Here is an 18,692-nt window from a genome sequence, read left to right as displayed (position 1 = left end):
TATATGACTTACTTTCTTCTGTGGAACATAAAAGAAGATATTCTGATAAATGTCTAAGAAATGCGTTCATGTTCCAATTGCTCATATAATGTAAGTATAATGTTAAGTTCAAAGTATCTTATTTTGTGTTCTGCAGAGAAATAAAGAAGTCACACAGGTTTGGGAACAACATGAGTGTGAGTAAATGATGACAGAATTTATATTTTGGGTAGATTATCCCTCTAAACATATAGCCCGCTCAGAAATGTAATTCTGCGCAAATTTATAGCCATTCTTTTACTTGATTTTAAAATATAATATTCATAGGTGAAGCATATTTTTATCATAAATTAATGATATATAGATTAATGAATTGTAGGCATATCAATTACATTACCCTAAGTAAAGAAAGAGGAAAGGAAAATAAATACATTTTATATTTAATGTTAAACACTAATTAATTATACACAATGTTTTGTGGGCATTACATCAAACAGCAGTCTAAAAAATGTAATAATGAGTCAATACATAAGAAATAAATATGGTAATTACAATAATATACAGTGTTCAAATATGTTTCCATCAGGTTATTTCTTAATTATTTAAACATATTTTAAAATAACATTTATTTTATAGTATTATAATGCTGTATTTTATGCATAGAGCAGCCTAATTGATGCGTAGATAGACAAAAAAAAAAAAAAAAAAAGTTTTCATGAAATAGTTATTGTCAGTTGTGTATTCCCTTCGCTTCGTTCTGAATTAACGCGTTTTTCTCTCGATGAGTGCCATTTGCTAACGTGATGCTGCGTCTCTCCAGATTAGTTCTGCTTTTATCGATCTCTCGGCGGGTCTTAGTCTCAAACGCATTAGTGGGTAATATCTGGGTTGAACTGATGGACATCTCCGTCTGGACGCCTTTATGCACCACCGGCTTCTGTCCGGGTCTCTGCGGTATCGCGGGCAGTGAAAGCTGCTCCCGCTGAGCCTTCTTGTCCTCCCAGAGCTTCAGAAGACGTCGCTGATTGTTTGTCATATCCTTCAGGTTCTGTTGCAGGGACTGGACTTGGTCCTCCAGTAGAGTCTTTGAGGTGACGGTGTTGGCCAGTTCAGATGTTAATTCATCAATTGTCAAACTTAATTTGCCCGCTTTTTCAACAAGTGAATTGCACTCGCGCTCCTTCTCATGCAGGTCGTTGATTATATCCTTGGTGGTTTTACCGTGAAATTTGGGACTGGACTCCAAACCAATTTCAGCCCTCAGGATCTTCACTTGTTTCCTCAGCTCCTTGTTGTCCAAAGTCAATTGCTTCAGTTTCTGTTTGAGCGCTTCGGTTGATCTCATTCGAGACTCATATTGTCTCATTTTCTCCCTCATAACATTCTCGCGGTGCAAAGCGTCGTCTCTTTCCTTCCGGCACTTTTCCAAAAGCTTTAAAGTTTCGTATTTGGACACCTTTTCCACTTTCCCAGCCATCATTCATTTGCAGTCTTAAATGCAGTATTGAAAAGGCATGTTCCTTGATAGAGGTCGTCAGGTCAAAGTCTCTTTAAATAGAGTTTCCATTTGCAGGTCATTAAAATAATGTCAGCAGATACCTGTGAATTCAGTGATCCAAAAAATAAAGCCTCCTTATTTTTAATCCACTGTGTAAAGGGAAACAGTGACTTGTGAAGCTGACATTTCGCCACAAAGGTTATAGGTTTGGGAGGCAGCTTCGGTGTAACTCTAAGCTAAGGCTAGAATAACCATTAATTAGGACACACCACACATTGGCACAGTTTCAAGTGACACAAATTTTCTTTGTTAATTTGGAAAATGCAGCTCAGCCATTTCATAACGCCAGTGCCAACTTAAAAAAAAAAAAAAAAATTATCTAATTAATCTAATGACTTTGATGAATAAAGATTAAAAGTGCTCTGCTGATGGTACTCGAAACGAGATATACGAAACGTTGCACTGTATCAAATCCTGACATCAAAGACAAGATAGATTTTATCTTTGACAATAAACCTTTGTTCCTGAATCTTGATGCTGAGAATGAAATGCTATGGTCTGCACCAAAACTATTGGCTATCAATATCACCAACAATCATTGAGACATTATAAATGGAAAAACAAAACTATACGGTTTGCATATAATTTTAAATGAGGACAAATAAAAAAAAAAACTGCTAAATATTTATTACAACGTGACATCTTGGAATACAGTTAATTGTTCTTGGCATTTTATCTACAAGTATCTAGTTTAAAGAAAAGACTCAGATCTTGTTACAAATATACAGTGAAAAAAATGATACAATAAAATAAAATAAAAATCAATGGCCATCATAGAGAACTGAAAGTTTGTAAAATATTTAAATGAACTCTAGCTTTGACTTCAAACTTCATTATAACTGGAATATGTATGTGTGTATGTGCAATTTAACACATTTTATTTTATTTTTCCATGCCTTTATTCTGTTGGCACTGTAGTGTTTTAAAGTGTTAAAACATTTTAAGTACATGTACATGTCCCAAAGTGGCAGAAACAGGAGAGTGACCCTTTTGAAAACCATCTCAAGCTCAATTATCACATAAATATTTAAACCACAGCTACACCGTATATACACGTCCTCTGCTTTGTAACAGTAACATGTGTCTGAACCTCAAATCAGAAAACTTTAAACATGTTGTAGATGATTATCTCAAGGTTTCGCTACTCACCTACAAACATAACCCCATCAAAATTAAGACTTGACCCTCACAGAATATAAAATGAAGAAATCCAGACAGCCCACAATCTCATTATCAAGATACCTGATTCTCTCTAATAAGGCAAGATGAGAAGCTGCAATTACAGAAGCATAACAGTCTCTCGAGGAGCACAGATTATGTACAGGAAGTCTTGTCTCATGTTAACATCTTGCCAAATGCAAATGTCTTATTTTCCCATTAGCTGCTACAATCAAATGACACTTGGCTCATTTAAAAGTGCTGGCATTTCTATGCCATTTCATCACTATTAAAACAGTCATGAGAGTGCCACATCACTGAAGTCCTGTATTTACCCAAGGCTGTAATTCAGGATGATAAAGTGCTGGTCGCTTTCAGTGTCTCATTGTGAACCTCTGATGATGGAACCATCTCGTATGTGCTGAAGAAACATGCCTGAAAAAAGAAAGAGGACACAAATCTTTCAGACTTTGACAGCACTTTTGTTCCTTAAACTCCGCTAACATTGCATTCCCTAATTAAATGAATGTAATTGATGGCACATGATAGCCATAAGGATATGGTTCTGCTCACACACTGGCACGTTTCCAAGCCAGTCACTGACTATTGCCATTGTTTCCAAGAACACACCCCTCCACTGGGAAAACACACTTGACACCAAACTGTTTGATCCTTTAATGCTGCAAAAAGCAGTGCCGGAATTCTGATGTGGAGCTGCTACAGCTACAAACTTTACTGTTATGAAATCAACACTCAAAAGAAGCAATTTTAATCAAGTTTTATCTAATATGTTTTGCTTGTATCATATGCATACATATTAGGGATGCAGTGATATTAAAATACATATAAGCCAGTAATTATTATCATGTTATGGCCAATATTACAATTCTATAATATATTGTTTAAATAAATAAACAACAAAAAATTCCACTCCATTTAGACATTACAACATTATAATGTACAGTATGAAAGATGGATATTTTATTTTTGCTAAAGATCTGTTAAATATTAAGCATTTAACATTATTATTATTAAATTATTAGGGTCTTAAAAAATGAACTATTAGTTGACAGCAAAGGTAATCTAAAATGTAAAAATAGGGAAAATGAGTATGCACAATTAAATATCCAATATGGACTGACACTGCTTAATTAAAGGGTTAGTTCACCCAAAAATGAAAATCTGTCATTAATTATTCACCCTCATGTCGTTCCAAACCCATAAGACACAAACAAATTAAGATATTTTTGATGAAATCCAAGAGATATATGACTCCTTAATAGACAGCAATTTAACCACCACTTCCAAGGTCCAGAAATGTACTAAAGACATTGTTAAAATGGTCGACGTGACTGCAGTGGTTCACCCTTAATTTTATGAAGCGACGAGAATACTTTTTGTGCCGATACTGAACCTGGAAGTGCTGGACGTAAACAACATAGCAGAATGACACAGGACAGAAGATATTGTTGAATAAATGTGTTAGTTTTGGTTTTGCGCACAAAAAGCATTCTCGTCAGTTCATAAAATTAAGGTTGAACCACTGCAGTCATGTTGACCATTTTAACAATGTCTTTAGTACCTTTCTGGATCTTGAAAGTGGTGGTTAAATTGCTGTCTATGGGGGATAAAAAACCTCTCGGATTTCATCAAAAATATCTTAATTTGTGTTCTGAAGATGAAAGATGGTCTTACGGGTTTGAAACAACATGAGGGTGAGTACTTAATGACAGAATTTTCATTTTTGGGTGAACTAACCCTTTAAATGTTGCGCATCCTGAACATGTATTTTACATATTTTTAAATGATAGATATATATTTTGTAAGAAACACATTCATTTATAATATATAAGGATTCTTAAAAACGTACCTTGCAACCAACAGCAAGTAAGACGTGAAGAATCACGATGGTGGCTATAATCGCTATGATAATCCTTGGTTTATCGTCCCTGATGGCTGGCCAGAATGTCATTACCAGCACAGATCCTGAGAGACACAAAGCTACCATGATGGAGAACCATCTCAACCCTTCACTTGGTATTATCCACAGTATCTGTTTTTCACAAAGGCACACAAACAAGTAAATAAACAGTATCTGTAAAATAATCAGATTTGATAATTATGCACAGATTAATGAATATTATATTAATGCATATTTAATGGTTGTATACTCACCACAGCAGGGATGTAGATGGAGAGCGAGTAACCATAGACACAGACTATCTGCATGAAGGAGTAGGACACCAGGCTTGTGATCTTCCTATTTCGCCAGGTGAGAAAAGCCCATAGAGCTAAAGGCACTAACCATGCATAGCTGTAGATTGCTGTGGCTGCCATGGTTACTGGAAAACAATCGAGAACCGGGGTCAATTTTTTAGGGTGAGCACGAAGGGTCTATTTTGTTTGGGTCACTTTGGTAATTTTCTTTCTTTTTATTCATCAAAGAACCCTGAAGAAAATGTATCACTGTAAAATGTCATTTTCTAAAAAAAAAAATAAAAAAATTATATACTTCTTAACCACAAATGCTTGTCTTGCACTAGCTCTGCGATGCGCATTAAGTAATCACGTTATAGAAAGGTCACGCGTGACGAAGGCAGAAGTTTTTCTTATTTTATTTAGAAAATGACAGATCGTTTCGCTAGATAAGACCCTTATTCCTCGTCTGGGATCGTGTAGAGCCCTTTGAAGCTGCACTGAAACTGCAGTTTGGGGGGGGTAAAGTAAATTATCAGGAAATTTTAATTCTGAAGTGAACTAATTCTTTAACAACTACATTACTAACTATTAATAAGCAGTAATTAGGAGTTTATTGAAGCAAAAGCCATAGTTAATAGTTAGTTAAATGTTGAGAATTGGACCATTATATAAAATGTGACCGAATCCTTCTTGAGGAGCAAATCAGCATCTTAGAATGATTTCTGAAGGATCATGTGACACTGAAGACTGGAGTAATGATGCTGAAAATTCAACTTTGCCATCACAGGAAAATATGACATGTTAAAATATATTAAAATTGAAAGGTATTTAAAACAGCCTTCTTCCAAAAACAATAAAAAAAGACTTACCAACCCCAATCTTTAGTATGGTAGTGTATATCTAAACATTTAATCTTAAACATTAACATGTCATATGTACTTTCTTCATTTAATATTAAAATTTAAGATTACATATTTTTTGTTACATTTAAAACACAAGATTAGTTCAAACAACATATCTCTAACCTTTCCTGAAGTCTGGTACATATTTGAACTTCGGCTGACCATGGTGCACCAGAAAACTGGAGATGTTTCCACTAATAGCGATGGCAAAAACAAGAGTTGCACAGATCCAGAAAGGTCCTAGAATAACAACATAATAAACCTTTTAGCATCTTCTTTCTCTTTGCTCTAATCAATCAATTTTAGTTTAATTTAGCTTACCATACAGGTCCGGGTTATTCCGTAAATAGACCTCAACAAAGTTTTTCCCAGGCCAAGGCAGAATTGAACCAATTATTCTGCTCTTTACCTATAAATAAACAAACAGAAGTTATTTCTGTCTTGTCATGATATTGTTGCCAACTTTTCAGTCACTTCACAAAACAATCATTTCATGTGCATGAGTAGAACTGCTTGGATTTAAATAACTAAAATGGGAAAACAGCAGCAATTATTCTTTTATATCCTTTCTTAAAAAGGATAAGAAAGACCTGAAATTTGTTTCTGAAATACACAATGAATGCTTTGTAACTGTTTGAAATTGACAATCACTGTAGTGTGAATGGTGAATCCTGACCTGATGGCTGTCCACATCGAATAATGTTTGGTAAAACTCAAACGTCCAGAAGGGTGCACTTTTTCTTTCACCTGACAGAAGCTGTTTGATAAAGGAAAATATATTTTGAATCACTGCCCCATTTGGGGAAATAAAGATTCTCATGATTGTTTCGACTGACCTCAGTTTTGTCATTGCTGTCCAATGGATCAGTCTCTTCTTCAAGTGCAGTTCCAGTAGCTTTTCGTTGTTTTCGTGATTTAACGGGGTCATCGATGGTCACTGTTGTGGCACCTTGGTTACTTTCAATGAATCCTTGATCATCTTCAAATTCTAGCACAATATAGAAAATATTTTTGGACAAATTTCAAGAGGCAGACACCACAATGTCCTATTTATTAGTATGCTAAATGAACAGTCCAATTCATAAATATGTTGTGACATGTTAAGGTACTTACCTTGAAATTGGAGGTGAAAATCAGTATTTGCCATCACAGGTCTATGTGCTCTGTGAATGAAGGCATCAATAGAAGACGAGAAGTAGACAAGCTTTAGTTAATGTTGTTGATACTGTAGGCTGTTAAAGGTACAGTCCACCCAAAAATGACAATCATTTACTTAATCTGTTTCAAATAAGACTTTCTTTATTATATAGAACACAAAAGGATATATTAGGCAGAATATGAGGGACTGACAGCCTCAGTCACCATTCACTTTAACTGCATCTTCTTTCTATACAACGAATGGAGGCTGTCAATATTCCTAATTCTAACATTTTTCTTTTGGGTGAGTACGTGATGACAGAACTATCCCTTTAAGTATTAAGATTTACGGAACAAATGAACCATAGATGACTTACTGCTGTAACTTAAGTGTCCTGATCACATGTATAGCAGGAGTGAGACACTGTACAACCAACCTGTTGACAATCAGACGTATGCGGATATTATACAGCAGAAACACAAAACTGCACTTAGAACATAACAAATTGTGTTTAGAAGATGCAGTCTCTCACATGCCTTACATACATGTAACTATAGCAAAATAGGACTTCTAATGTTGTCGTCGTGTTAAATAAACTTACCAGTAAAAGCTTCTTGAATGTTTCAGGAACTTAAACCGCTTAAACTTTGTTTTGAAGTTGTGGAAATGGAAACGCGGAAATGGATAATGCCAGTGATGCGTAGCAAAATAAAAGTTGTCCATAATAATATTCAAATTATTTTTAAACCTGGTGTTTTTCACCTTGTGGTTCAGGGAAAACATCTGGAGAATAATAATCATAATAATAGCAAAATAATAAAATAAAATAATAGCAAAATAGTAATTTAAAATGTAAAATAAAAATATAGGAAAAATAAAAAAAAACGTGTAAAATAAATCAGAGTTATAAGATACAGCAGAAAAAAAAAGAATAAAGGTAAAAGACTCAGGAAGTCACTCCAAGAAAGATTTTTAACTACTCCAGTTATCTGCGAAGTATAATTACATTAAGTTTAAAAACATTACAGCAAAGTCCCTTTCAATGATATATCTAGTCTGTTTAAGATTTCAGTAAAGACTTTTATTTTGGAATGCTCGTGAAACTCGATACAGAGGAGGGATGTTACTTCGAGAGCCCGTCGCTTTTAAATCTCTCTACATTGTACTAATTTCTCGATATTTCAATCAGTTTACCATTGAATTTAAAAAGACAACCGACTATTTTGGACATTAAACGCTCGGTTTGTGTAACGAGTTGGAAAGGATGTATTTAAGTGAGGACTGTGGCACTGTGTATGTCAGGGAGAAAGGAGAACTGCGATATGTCAGTGCGGACAAGAATGATGCTCCGCAGCACAGACTCTTCACCAGAGACTTCTCATTTAAACTCTGCATCGACACTTTACCCTCCGCGAGCCATACAAAGAGAAGAGACCACTTCATATTTACCTACAACAAGGAGGGGAGTCTGCGGTACACGGTGAAGTCTTTATTTGACATATCTTTACAGTTCATCGCTGATCATATTGAGCATGTGGACTCTCTGGTCGGTTTTCCCGAGCAAATGGCTGATAAGTTGTTCTCGGCCGCCGAAGAGAGACACAAATTCACAGAGCCTCATACTGCACCCAGAGCACTGCAGGTCTTCTGTGAGGCCTATGGAGAACTAGTGCTGAAATCCCTGTGTTTGAGGAACAGGTGAGAAGTGTCAAGTAAACCAGTCAATCAATGTCACGGACCCCCAAAATATGATCATCCCCCATTCTAAAATATTAAAGGCATCCATTTTTGTTGTTTGTTGTATAAAGTCCCAATTTATATTGTGAAAAAATAATAATATTATAAATGTCTAAATATTATTTGGAACATAATTCGTTTCTATTAAGTTAATAAATACATTTGTTTTACTCATTATAGCACTGTACTGTCAGATGCATTATTTATTTGCTAACTTATTTACCCTTTTTTCTGATTTTAATTTTTATTTATTTTTTGTAATCTAATTTTAATATTTTGTATTTATTTTTAATTATTATTATTATAATTATTTTATTTTTTACACTATTTTTTTCCCTGCCGGGCCCCACTTTGAAGTAAACAACATTATGACTGTGTCTCAACCTAACGAAAGGTTTAGAGATGTCCAAAAATGCTGCCTAGGTAGGCCTATATACATGTTATAATCAGAAGCTAGAGCATTTACAGCAGTGTTATTGTCTTTTTCAGGTACCTTTTGATATCTGAAAGGTTGGAAGAGATCAGACAGTTTCAGAGTCTGGAGTGCCTGGACCTCTATGGCTGTAGATTAGGTGACAACCATGAGGTTTTTAAATATATAACCTCTGAAGCCCTGGCTAGGTATGTATAACACATAATTGTGTACATTGCATACATAAAACAGACATTTCAGATGATTGCTGGGTGTACAATTTGTTCTAGTTTGTGATAAATAGCAAAATCACTTTCTTTTTTCCCCTCACATTTCCCTTTTTTCTGTAGTCTTGTGAAACTTTTCATAGGTGCAAACTGCCTTTCTGATGCAGGCCTGCAGAGACTGACAGCGCCGGTGAGGGTGATGAAGAAAGGCCTAGAAAGCCTGCAGATTTTGGACCTCTCTGGTTAGTTAATGGAATTTTATAGTCAGACACTACCTTTCAAAAGATTTTTTTTTCCAGATTTTCAGGTGTTTTATGCATAACAGGTTGAATGAAATTCTTATGATAATTTACACTCTTGTACTTCGGTTTATTTCTTAACAGAGAATCCCATCACTGAGAAAGGTCTCGGATATCTAACGTGCTTTAAAACGCTACAGAAACTAGACCTATCTAGGACGAATGTGACGGTAACACAATTAAAAAGATAACATCAATGAGTTTCATTAACTTTGTATGAACTGCTGAAGTTTTAAATGAGGTCTTGTATATTATTAACGATCTCTTTTAGGTGAATGTTTCTTTGAAAGGATTCTTTAAAAAGAAGATGAGAATGGTCCTCTCAGAGACCCCTTTGAAGGAGTTCGGACACTCTGATTGCAACACAGAAGGCTGGGCTGAACAGGTAACATATTTAAGGTTATATAGTATCCATGATGGATAGGTAACGTTGAATGTAAAGTTGTGGTTGTAGAGGTTTTATACTGTGGCCTCTCCATATAAAATTCAAATTTTTAATCAGGTAATAAACCAATGGGAAATTACAGCTTCAGAAGTACCAAAGAAATACTCCAAACCAAGAACAAATGCTCTCTGTTTCTGTGAGTTCATTCATTTTATCTGTTCACATGTTCACTTTATCACACATTATTATATACGTGTATTATAAAAAATACTTCTAATATTATGAATAATAATTTGTATATTGTTGTAATGTTTATATTAATCTTAATTTGTATTTTCATTTTGTTCTGTAGATGGAAGAGAAAAGTTTGTTCGAGAGACATTGAACTCCAGGTCTGGGACAAGTGACACCACAAACAAAGACAAAGTTGTGCCAATTCACTTTTATACGGTTGACCTCTGTGGCACGAGCTCAACAGCAGAACACAGCACACATTCATCAACAGTGGCAGCAGTACACAAGGGAAAGAAGAGGAGACTATCAGAGGAAGAGCAAAGTTCAGCTCCTCTCGCAAAGCGCCAGTCTTTGTCAGCTCTGTCTGCGGAGGACTTGGATCTGTTAAATAGCTACTGAATGGACACACACGTGTGACGTGTACGCAGTGCATTCCTCTGTGAGGAACATGACACTGAAATGCTTTTATTTTCGATTATTTACAATTAAAAAGATCTCACTTTTTATTTTTGTACTGTGATCTTTTAATTCCTCAGACAAATTGACTGGCTGATACTTATACAAAATCACTGAGTAATTCACTTAAAGTCAACATGAAACGGAAATTGCGATAGTCTTTTCTTTCCTATTGTGACATATCTGAGTACAATGGCTTCTCAAACTAGAAAAAAATGTAGGGTGGGACTTGATTTTGTCCATGGAGAATAGAGTGGTGCAGGGATGACGTATTTTTGCAAGAGAAGAGATGTCGGTGCAAGAGGGAAGGGAAGTTAAAGATTACAAGGGCACATGAATTTTAAAACAATGATGTGCACTGATAAATCATGTATAATAAATAGTGCAATATTCCATAAAAAATCTTATTTTTATTAAAAGATCTAATCATTATCTTTTAATATTAAAATCTGAACATGCATTAACTGACTATAGGCAACACTACCAGACTTTCAAGTCATTCTGAACAACAAACTCGCACAGAAACACGAGTTAGACAAAAATAACAAACATGTTTGATCCTCGGGCTGGAATGATTCACTGTCTGAAGCTACAAAAAAAAAAAAGTCTGCAATTTTCTGAGAAATGTGTTGACTCAAATCTGAACACTGGCTCTGAGTTTTGGCAGCTAGCATTGATTCATCCAGACTGCAAATTGGGGCAAAAAAATTGGACCAAAGTTCTGTAGTGTATTCCAGCCTTAAGAGAACAAATACGTTACCAAATAGGACAAACGGTGGTGTGAACACATGCCCAGAGTCCTAGATATCAGATCATCTGTACATCTGACTTTGAAAACAATACAAAATGTCCAATGATCTATTCTAGCACATTACTTCATTTTCAGAAATCTTGGTATTTTTAGCCTCTGATGCAGATGTATTCATGAAAACATTCTAAAAACAAGGTTACTTGGAAGGTTGTTTGTTAGATCTGCTCTACTGGGACAGTTGGAAGCTCCATTGCAGAGGTCGATGCAAGTTACTCTGTCATCACAGAAAAATACTGACCCATTTTGTGGCATCCTACAATCACGATTTACTGGCAAAAATAAATATGTAATAGTCTGAAGTTAAAATAAAATGCAGATTAAGTATTTGCCACTTGAAGAACAGTGTTTGATGTGGATTGAACAAGAAATATCATACTTGGAGGTGCTTCAGGGATGCCAAAAAAACTAGTAATTGCAGAGATACATATATAGGTGAATCTCAATAAATTAGAATATCAAGAAAAAGTTTTTTTTTTTTTTTCTGTAATTTAAATCAAAAAGTAAAACTTAAATATATTCTAGATTTATTAGACATAAAGTAAAATATTTCCAGACTTTTTTATTTTCATTTTGATGATTACATTATTTAATTTCAAGTTCTATTAAATTACCATTCTCAGGGTATAAATACTGGGTTTAGGTCAGTAATCCCATCAGCAGTCATGGGGAAGTCTGCTGACTTGACAGTTGTCCAGAAGACGATCATCAAGACCCTCTACAATGAGGGTAAGCCACAGAGGGTCATTGCTGAAAGAGCTGGCTGTTCGCAGAGTGCTGTGCCAAAGCATATTCATAGAAAGTTGACTGGAAGGAAAAAGTGTGGTAGGAAAAGGTGTACAAGTGAAAGGAATGACCGCAGGCTTGAGAAGATTGTCAGGCGAAGTCGATTTAAGAACTTAGGAGAGCTTCAAAAGGAGTGGACTGAAGCTGGAGTCAGTGCATCAAGAGCCACCACACACACAGACGTCTTCAGGAAATGGGCTACAGCTGTCACATTCCACGTACCAAGCCACTTCTGAACCAAAGACAACGTCCGAAGCGTCTTACCTGGGCTAAGGAGAAAAAGAACTGGACTGTTGCTCAGTGGTCCAAAGTCCTCTTTTCAGATGAAAGTAATTTGTAAATCAAGGTCCCAGAGTCTGGAGGAAGAGTGGAGCGGCACAGAAACCATGTTGCTTGAAGTCCAGTGTGAAATTTCCACAGTCAGTGATGATTTGGGCTGCCATGTCATCTGCTGGTGTTGGTCCACTGTGTTTTCTGAAGTCATCTACCAGGAAATTTTAGAGCATTTCATGCTTCCTTCTGCTGACAAGCTTTATGGAGATGCTGATTTCATTTTCCAGCAGGACCTGGCACCTGCCCACACTGCCAAAGGTACCAAAAGCTGTTTCAATGACCATGGTGTTACTGTGCTTGATTGGCCAGCAAACTCGCCTGACCTGAACCCCATAGAGAATCTATGGGGTATTGTCAAGAGGAAGATGAGAGACACCAGACCCAACAATGCAGATGTCCTGAAGGCCGCTATCAAAGCAACCTGGGCTTCCATTACACCTGAGCAGTGCCGCAGGCTGATTGCCTCCATGCCATGCTGCATTGATGCAGTAATTCATGCAAAAGGAGGCCCAACCAAGTATTGAGTGCATAGAAATGAACATACTTTTCAGAAGCCTCACATTTCTGTTTAAAATATCCTTTTTTTATTGATCTTATGAAGTATTCTAATTTATTTAGATAGTGAATTGGTGGGTTTTTGTTAAATGTGAGCCAAAATCATCACAATTAAAAGAACCAAAGACTTAAAGTACATCAGTCTGTTTGCACTGAATTTATTTAATACACGAGTTCCACAATTTGAGTTGAATTACTGAAATAAATTAACTTTTCCACGACATTCTAATTTATTGAGACGCACCTGTACATGTAGTTCTTCTAGTGCAGCATCTGCAGTGCTCGCTACAACAATCTATATTTATTATTATCAATGTTGAAAACAGTTGTGCTGCTTAATATTTTTTGTGTAAACCATGATACATTTTTAGGAGTCTTTTATTAATAGAAAGTTCAAAACAACAGCATTTATTTGAAATAGACACCATTATTGTTGTTACATTTATAATTTGTAACATTATAAATGTCTTTACTGTAACTTTTAATCAATTTAATGCATTTTTGCTGAATAAAAGTATTAATTTTTCAAAAAAATGTATACACCCCAAACTTTTGAACGGTAGTTGTATTTTACATTCATAATAACTAGTAATAAAATAGTATTTATGCTTGATAAATTCACTCGTGATTCTGTTCAGAGAAAAAGGAACTAGAGAAGGATGTCTTGCCTTCCTTTTGTGTTTCAGTTCTCTAATTGGGTTAAAAGTTTGAAAAGTAGCAATCAGTATCGAATAAATTCTATTGGTTTAAAAATGTGAAATATTTTCAAGCAATGCAGAAGAATAGATAACATTCCTCATTCATTCATTGTAGCCTAATTTCCTCACCGGAGGGTGTGTCCGGTTAGGTTTCATTTTTGAAGCATTTATTTAAAGAAATTACAGCATACTCTTCTTGCATCCTCAGAAGGCTATTTAAATGGCCCAGGAGTGCGTTACAAGATAGTAAGGCCACGTTCACGCATCAAAAGAATACTGTTGCCAGTCCTCTATTTATTTCGAGTCCTTATTTTATTTTGCGCGAGACGCTGCAAAGGACGTTAGACGCGAGTGCAACGATTAAAGGTGTCCGGCTAGCTAGCGCCTGTTGGTTATTAAGAATGTGATGGATGAATCTGTGTCGTGTCAAAAGTGATCACACATTTTTCTGTTTTATGGACGTCGCCATCTTTGATATTACTTTGGTCACTGTTGCTATGGCTTGACACCCGTTGCACATTCATACAGACAGTATTCTTTGTTGCCAGCGCTGACAAGCCCACACAAAGAAAAAATATCAGTTTTGACTTGTCCAAACAAACGACAAAATGCTCACTAATAACTATGCTACTGCAATTACACTAGATATCTGATTTAGATCAGTCTATTAAACTCTACAAAAAAAAACAAAAAAACAAAAACAAAGGGGCTGAACACTTTTTGTAGGTTTGTTTATTAATATCAAGATGACAAATCTGAGGTTGCAAAATATTTTCATTTACAATGTATTCATGACTCTCTAACAGTTCAAGAAAGCTGCACCCTCTGCAACTAAGATATCCTGTATTAAAGCATAAAGCAAAATGTTAATGTTTCATTTTTCAACACATGTACCTCAAATCACAAGCAGTTATTGATCACACTGAGAACACTCAAAAAATAAAAAGAAACGGAAAGACTTCATCTCTACAAATGGGCAGTAAACTGGAAAACCGAGATCCTACAGAGCTTTCATTCTAATAGGTAATGCCTTTAAAGTGCCAAAACATCAACAAAATATATTCCCCATAGTCCACACCTTTCAAATTTGAAAAAGAAACAAAAAACCCATAGTAAATGAGTTTGAAGCAATAATCACAACTTTGACAGAGAAAACCAAATATCTATGAGACCCCAATTCCTTTGGATGTTAGACTGATTAAATGTTAGACTGATCCAGATTGACCTTTGATGGAAGGGGTCCCGCTTCCTGCTCCTCCACCCCAGGAGATCTGATGATCACTAGAGAAGACTGCAGGTAAGGGGTCAGTTTCTTGTCCTTCATGTACTCCATATCCCCATTTATGCTTATCTTCTGTTGAAAGGAGGAGAATGTGTGGAACAGTTGGTTAAAAGTAATTGACTAAGAATGTTTGGCTAAGAAACATGGAGTTTGCTAAATGCGAAGTAGTTTACCTCAGCAGGGACATACTGCTCAACAGCAGTGGACACTGTGGCACAACAGATCCAGATCAGAACAAAGACAGACAGAACCAGAGTGGTGGTCAGGATCCAGCTTGGCAACCATGGGTTCCTACCAGTACAACAAGATCATGATGGTTTATATTCAGAAAGGTCAACAGATAATAAGAGATCAAGATCAAGATGTGCCCAACCTTGAGATACAGTTGAAGAGGTTGTAATCGTCCTCAGAGTTGCTTCTATCAATGAACATATCTCTGTCTCTCTCCTGAATGAAGCTCCTTGGGTAGTCTTTATAAATGGGACTTTTCATTCCTTGATCTACAACTATTAAAAACACAAGGGGTCCTATATTAGTATTGTGATCTTGAAACTTTTATTAACCCTGTAAAGCCTGACATATAAATAATAGACAGAAAAATCTAAAGTTTTGAAGTGGAACAGTTTACTGAACCTTTAGACAAAAAAAGCTTGCATGTGTTTTTGTTGAGTATCAAATTTGATACATTAGGCTTTTAGCACATATATTATAATACAGGAGAAAACTGAGCTCATACTTGAGAAATAAACACCTCAAATATCTCTTGTATCATATTTGATGCACCTTACACCTTAACATTTTTATTAAAAAAAGCTAAGAGTACGTTTACACAACAACGATCTACTAAAAAACGGAAAAGATTTTCCTTTGTTTTTCACGTACAGACGACACCGATCCCCGTTCACACGGATCCGCGGAAACTACTAAAAATGGCCAGAAGTTGCTGACGTCACTTTGTAAAGAAAAACTATGCGCCTATAGACTGAACACGTAATACACATGCACACGACGTCACCGTTTTCACAAATTCGTTTTTTTGTAGTTTACACAGAAACAGTATTGTTTTCAAAACCTTGCACTTTGAAACCCGATTTCAAAAGTTTGCGTTTTCAGGCCCTCAAAATGCCGCTCAAAACGCCGTTGTCGCGTAAATGAACGGCCAAAACACACAAAAAGTTTTCCGCTGTTAGTTGAAAACAGTGTCGTGTAAATGGCCCCCAAGTTGCTTCAGTCCAGTAAATGTTAATCTTGAAATATTACTAATATAAAAGTATACTTAGGTTAACTTTATAAAAATCATTACAAAATTTCACAGCGAAAACATGCATGTTCCATGACCTGAAGGGGATATTATTAGATTTATAAAAAAATAAAAAAATAAAGTATCAATCAGACAACAGAAGGCATGTAGTAGATTGTGTGCAACGAGTTTTGATCACGTTGATAATTCAGAGGCCTTCAAAATATTGCTTTATAGGGTTAAGAAAAGGATGCATAGAAGCAGATGTGGAAAGTGGCCCTTGCCTTATCAATCATGACTGTCATATTTACATACTTCATTACATCAAACTTTATTGTGCAGTCTGTAATTTCCGTGACACTAGCAGCTTCAAACAAATCTGTTTCACAAATCAAGTTTCGTTTTTTAATTTTATTTTGGACCTCATAATTATTAATTAAAATGTCATTACTGGATCTTCCGGTTATGGTATTATGAAATTATGAAATATAACATATCTTTAATTATTTAGTCTGCTTAAACATGGCCCCTTTCTTATAAATCGACTGCGATCTCGCATTCAGATCTGGCTTTCACTCAGATGTATGTCACAAAACAGAAGAAAAAAATATGCCAATTCATTTACTTTGCAACTTTAAAGTATAATATCATGATAATTAAGTCTGAAAATAAGTAAAACAGCCATGAAGTGTGACACTTTTAAAATCTTGCTTATTAATCAGAGAGGAAAGCATAAGTGTATTATGCAAATTGCTCACAAGTGCTCTGTGACTCTTCGGACTCGTCTCTCTGGAAATCAAACTGAGAGATGAACTGAACTTGCGGCTCAGACTAGAAAAGAGAGAAAGAGTAAATACTGATCATCGGCACTTAGAAATAAGCTTTACTACTTTTTTTTTTTTTTTAAACCAGAGGTCTCCAAACATTTTACTATGAAGGACCAAAAATCAAACTTGATTGGAGGCTGGTGGCTAAAGAAGAACATTATATTCAACTATATTAAAATGTACATTTTTTAAATCAAATTCACTTATATTTTCCCCATTTTAATACAAATATAAAACAAAAATATAGATTAAAATGAAGATGCTACAATGGTATGATAATTGTCCCCTCTTGTGATATGGCATTGGAGGCCAACCTGGTTTGGCCATCTCTGCTTTATACACTCAGTACCTCCTTATGGATGCAGTCTAATAATAAAAAAAGTTTTATAACATTATCACCACATTACCTGGAAAATTACTACTTTTCCATCATCTGCCTGGAGATAAAATGTCCAGGACGATGTGATGAAGCTGTGGGCTTGGTTCATCATGTCTTCCCAGAAACCCCTCACCAAAGTCAGCGGGTAAAGGAGATGGATTCTGGGCATCATCGTCAACAACTACATACCCCGAACAAAAGAAGAAACATATAGTGACTTAAAAAAAAAAAAAAAAAACACCCTGGTGACATGCAATTAGAATTGATCATGGAAAGACTATGAGCATCCAAAGCAATTATTCACATATGTTCTTCACACCTGCTCCATTCTCTGTTCTGCAAATGGCTGTTGACTCTGACATCCTAGAATGCACGCGTACTGCTCATCTGACTGGGTGTAGGCTTCACGACAGGCTGCAGAAAGTCAAACACACACAACTGGTTATATAACAAATACACTATTATCAACATGGAGCAAAGCGAATGGTGTAAGAATTCAGTTAGACAATACATTAATATTACCTGACTCGCATTCAGATTTGGTTTCGTTGAGATCCTTGCTGTCACCCACAAACTGACAGATGGAAAAGAGGCGACATCCTCTCTGACAGGCGTACAGCGCCTCCTCCTAGACCAAAACAAACAGGCCAAATAAAGAAAACAGTCCATTTCCGCTTAGAACGTTGTTGTTGCTTTGCAAATGATTTAACGTTACAAACATAAGCAACAACGCGAAAGCTCCTAATAAGACAAAATAAAGAATGGCTGAAAATATTAATTGCGTTTCTTTGTTTGTAAACAAGTCGAAACTGGTTGCACTCGCACTCACCCGTGGATAAGTGTGTAAACTGTAAGTCATCTGACATGTTTTATGACAAGACGCCGTGCTTCCCAAAACACCATCGAAGACTTCGGAAGATGCACAGGTGCTAGTTAGTATGCAGCAAAAGCTCATCAAAATCCCGCAGGACTTTATTGCACTCATTTTCGCGAATTACCAAACATCGACTAAAAGATTCTTCCTTGTTTGCGTATCTGCGGAAATGTCGCGAGAACAACGTGTATGCACTTCCTAGTTAGTTACATGGCGCAAGCGCCGT

The 18,692-nt window shown here is 35.9% G+C and overlaps 4 protein-coding genes across 6 annotated transcripts; 1 reads left to right on the top strand and 3 right to left on the bottom strand.

The window, feature by feature from the left end:
• Positions 1 to 29: 29 nt before the first annotated feature.
• On the bottom strand, positions 30 to 1,946 carry zgc:113691 (uncharacterized protein LOC503529 homolog). The gene has a single exon (XM_051917826.1). The coding sequence runs from the start codon at positions 1,457 to 1,459 to the stop codon at positions 710 to 712; it is 750 nt and encodes a 249-aa protein (XP_051773786.1). The 5' UTR covers positions 1,460 to 1,946; the 3' UTR covers positions 30 to 709.
• A 203-nt stretch (positions 1,947 to 2,149) lies between these two features.
• On the bottom strand, positions 2,150 to 8,512 carry yipf1 (Yip1 domain family, member 1). 3 transcript variants are annotated; one of them, XM_051917804.1, is made up of 10 exons: positions 8,384 to 8,512; positions 7,311 to 7,370; positions 6,910 to 6,959; positions 6,633 to 6,784; positions 6,473 to 6,553; positions 6,118 to 6,205; positions 5,920 to 6,036; positions 4,871 to 5,037; positions 4,566 to 4,748; positions 2,150 to 3,130 (listed from the first exon to the last, which is right to left on the bottom strand). In XM_051917804.1, exons 3-10 carry the CDS (start codon positions 6,941 to 6,943, stop codon positions 3,044 to 3,046), a joined length of 909 nt encoding a protein of 302 aa, XP_051773764.1. In that variant the 5' UTR covers positions 6,944 to 6,959; positions 7,311 to 7,370; positions 8,384 to 8,512; the 3' UTR covers positions 2,150 to 3,043. The 3 variants fall into 3 exon arrangements, with proteins under 3 accessions (XP_051773764.1, XP_051773754.1, XP_051773774.1); XM_051917794.1 differs by lacking the exon at positions 8,384 to 8,512 and adding an exon at positions 7,536 to 7,672; XM_051917814.1 differs by lacking the exon at positions 8,384 to 8,512 and adding an exon at positions 7,536 to 7,615 and having other exon boundaries at positions 6,910 to 6,975.
• Positions 8,010 to 10,732, top strand: lrrc42 (leucine rich repeat containing 42). The gene is made up of 7 exons (XM_051917782.1): positions 8,010 to 8,632; positions 9,161 to 9,292; positions 9,434 to 9,552; positions 9,694 to 9,779; positions 9,881 to 9,994; positions 10,112 to 10,190; positions 10,347 to 10,732. The coding sequence occupies exons 1-7, from the start codon at positions 8,199 to 8,201 to the stop codon at positions 10,625 to 10,627; spliced, it is 1,245 nt and encodes a 414-aa protein (XP_051773742.1). The 5' UTR covers positions 8,010 to 8,198; the 3' UTR covers positions 10,628 to 10,732.
• A 3,846-nt stretch (positions 10,733 to 14,578) lies between these two features.
• On the bottom strand, positions 14,579 to 18,672 carry tmem59 (transmembrane protein 59). The gene is made up of 8 exons (XM_051916948.1): positions 18,422 to 18,672; positions 18,115 to 18,220; positions 17,912 to 18,006; positions 17,621 to 17,773; positions 17,145 to 17,217; positions 15,520 to 15,652; positions 15,320 to 15,437; positions 14,579 to 15,218 (listed from the first exon to the last, which is right to left on the bottom strand). The coding sequence occupies exons 1-8, from the start codon at positions 18,575 to 18,577 to the stop codon at positions 15,063 to 15,065; spliced, it is 990 nt and encodes a 329-aa protein (XP_051772908.1). The 5' UTR covers positions 18,578 to 18,672; the 3' UTR covers positions 14,579 to 15,062.
• Between the last annotated feature and the right edge of the window lie 20 nt (positions 18,673 to 18,692).

Source organism: Ctenopharyngodon idella, chromosome 2, assembly GCF_019924925.1.
Source record: "Ctenopharyngodon idella isolate HZGC_01 chromosome 2, HZGC01, whole genome shotgun sequence".
Taxonomy (NCBI): domain Eukaryota; kingdom Metazoa; phylum Chordata; class Actinopteri; order Cypriniformes; family Xenocyprididae; genus Ctenopharyngodon; species Ctenopharyngodon idella.
The sequence above is the reverse complement of the archived record's forward strand: the minus strand, read 5'-3'. Positions and strand labels throughout refer to the sequence as shown.

Excerpts from the sequence above, each read along its gene's own strand:
- yipf1 (XM_051917794.1), bottom strand. The coding sequence starts at position 7,657 with ATGGACAACTTTTATTTTGCTACGCATCACTGGCATTATCCATTTCCG. Across the intron at positions 6,037-6,117 it reads GAATAACCCGGACCTGTATG|GACCTTTCTGGATCTGTGCA; the intron begins GTAAGCTAAATT and ends TTGTTATTCTAG. Across the intron at positions 3,131-4,565 it reads TACTTGCTGTTGGTTGCAAG|GCATGTTTCTTCAGCACATA; the intron begins GTACGTTTTTAA and ends TTCTTTTTTCAG.
- tmem59 (XM_051916948.1), bottom strand. The coding sequence starts at position 18,577 with ATGAGTGCAATAAAGTCCTGCGGGATTTTGATGAGCTTTTGCTGCATA. Across the intron at positions 15,653-17,144 it reads CGAAGAGTCACAGAGCACTT|TTGTAGATCAAGGAATGAAA; the intron begins GTGAGCAATTTG and ends TGTTTTTAATAG. Across the intron at positions 15,438-15,519 it reads CTCTTCAACTGTATCTCAAG|GAACCCATGGTTGCCAAGCT; the intron begins GTTGGGCACATC and ends TTGTACTGGTAG.
- lrrc42 (XM_051917782.1), top strand. The coding sequence starts at position 8,199 with ATGTATTTAAGTGAGGACTGTGGCACTGTGTATGTCAGGGAGAAAGGA. Across the intron at positions 8,633-9,160 it reads TCCCTGTGTTTGAGGAACAG|GTACCTTTTGATATCTGAAA; the intron begins GTGAGAAGTGTC and ends TGTCTTTTTCAG. Across the intron at positions 9,780-9,880 it reads TATCTAGGACGAATGTGACG|GTGAATGTTTCTTTGAAAGG; the intron begins GTAACACAATTA and ends GATCTCTTTTAG.
- zgc:113691 (XM_051917826.1), bottom strand. The coding sequence starts at position 1,459 with ATGATGGCTGGGAAAGTGGAAAAGGTGTCCAAATACGAAACTTTAAAG.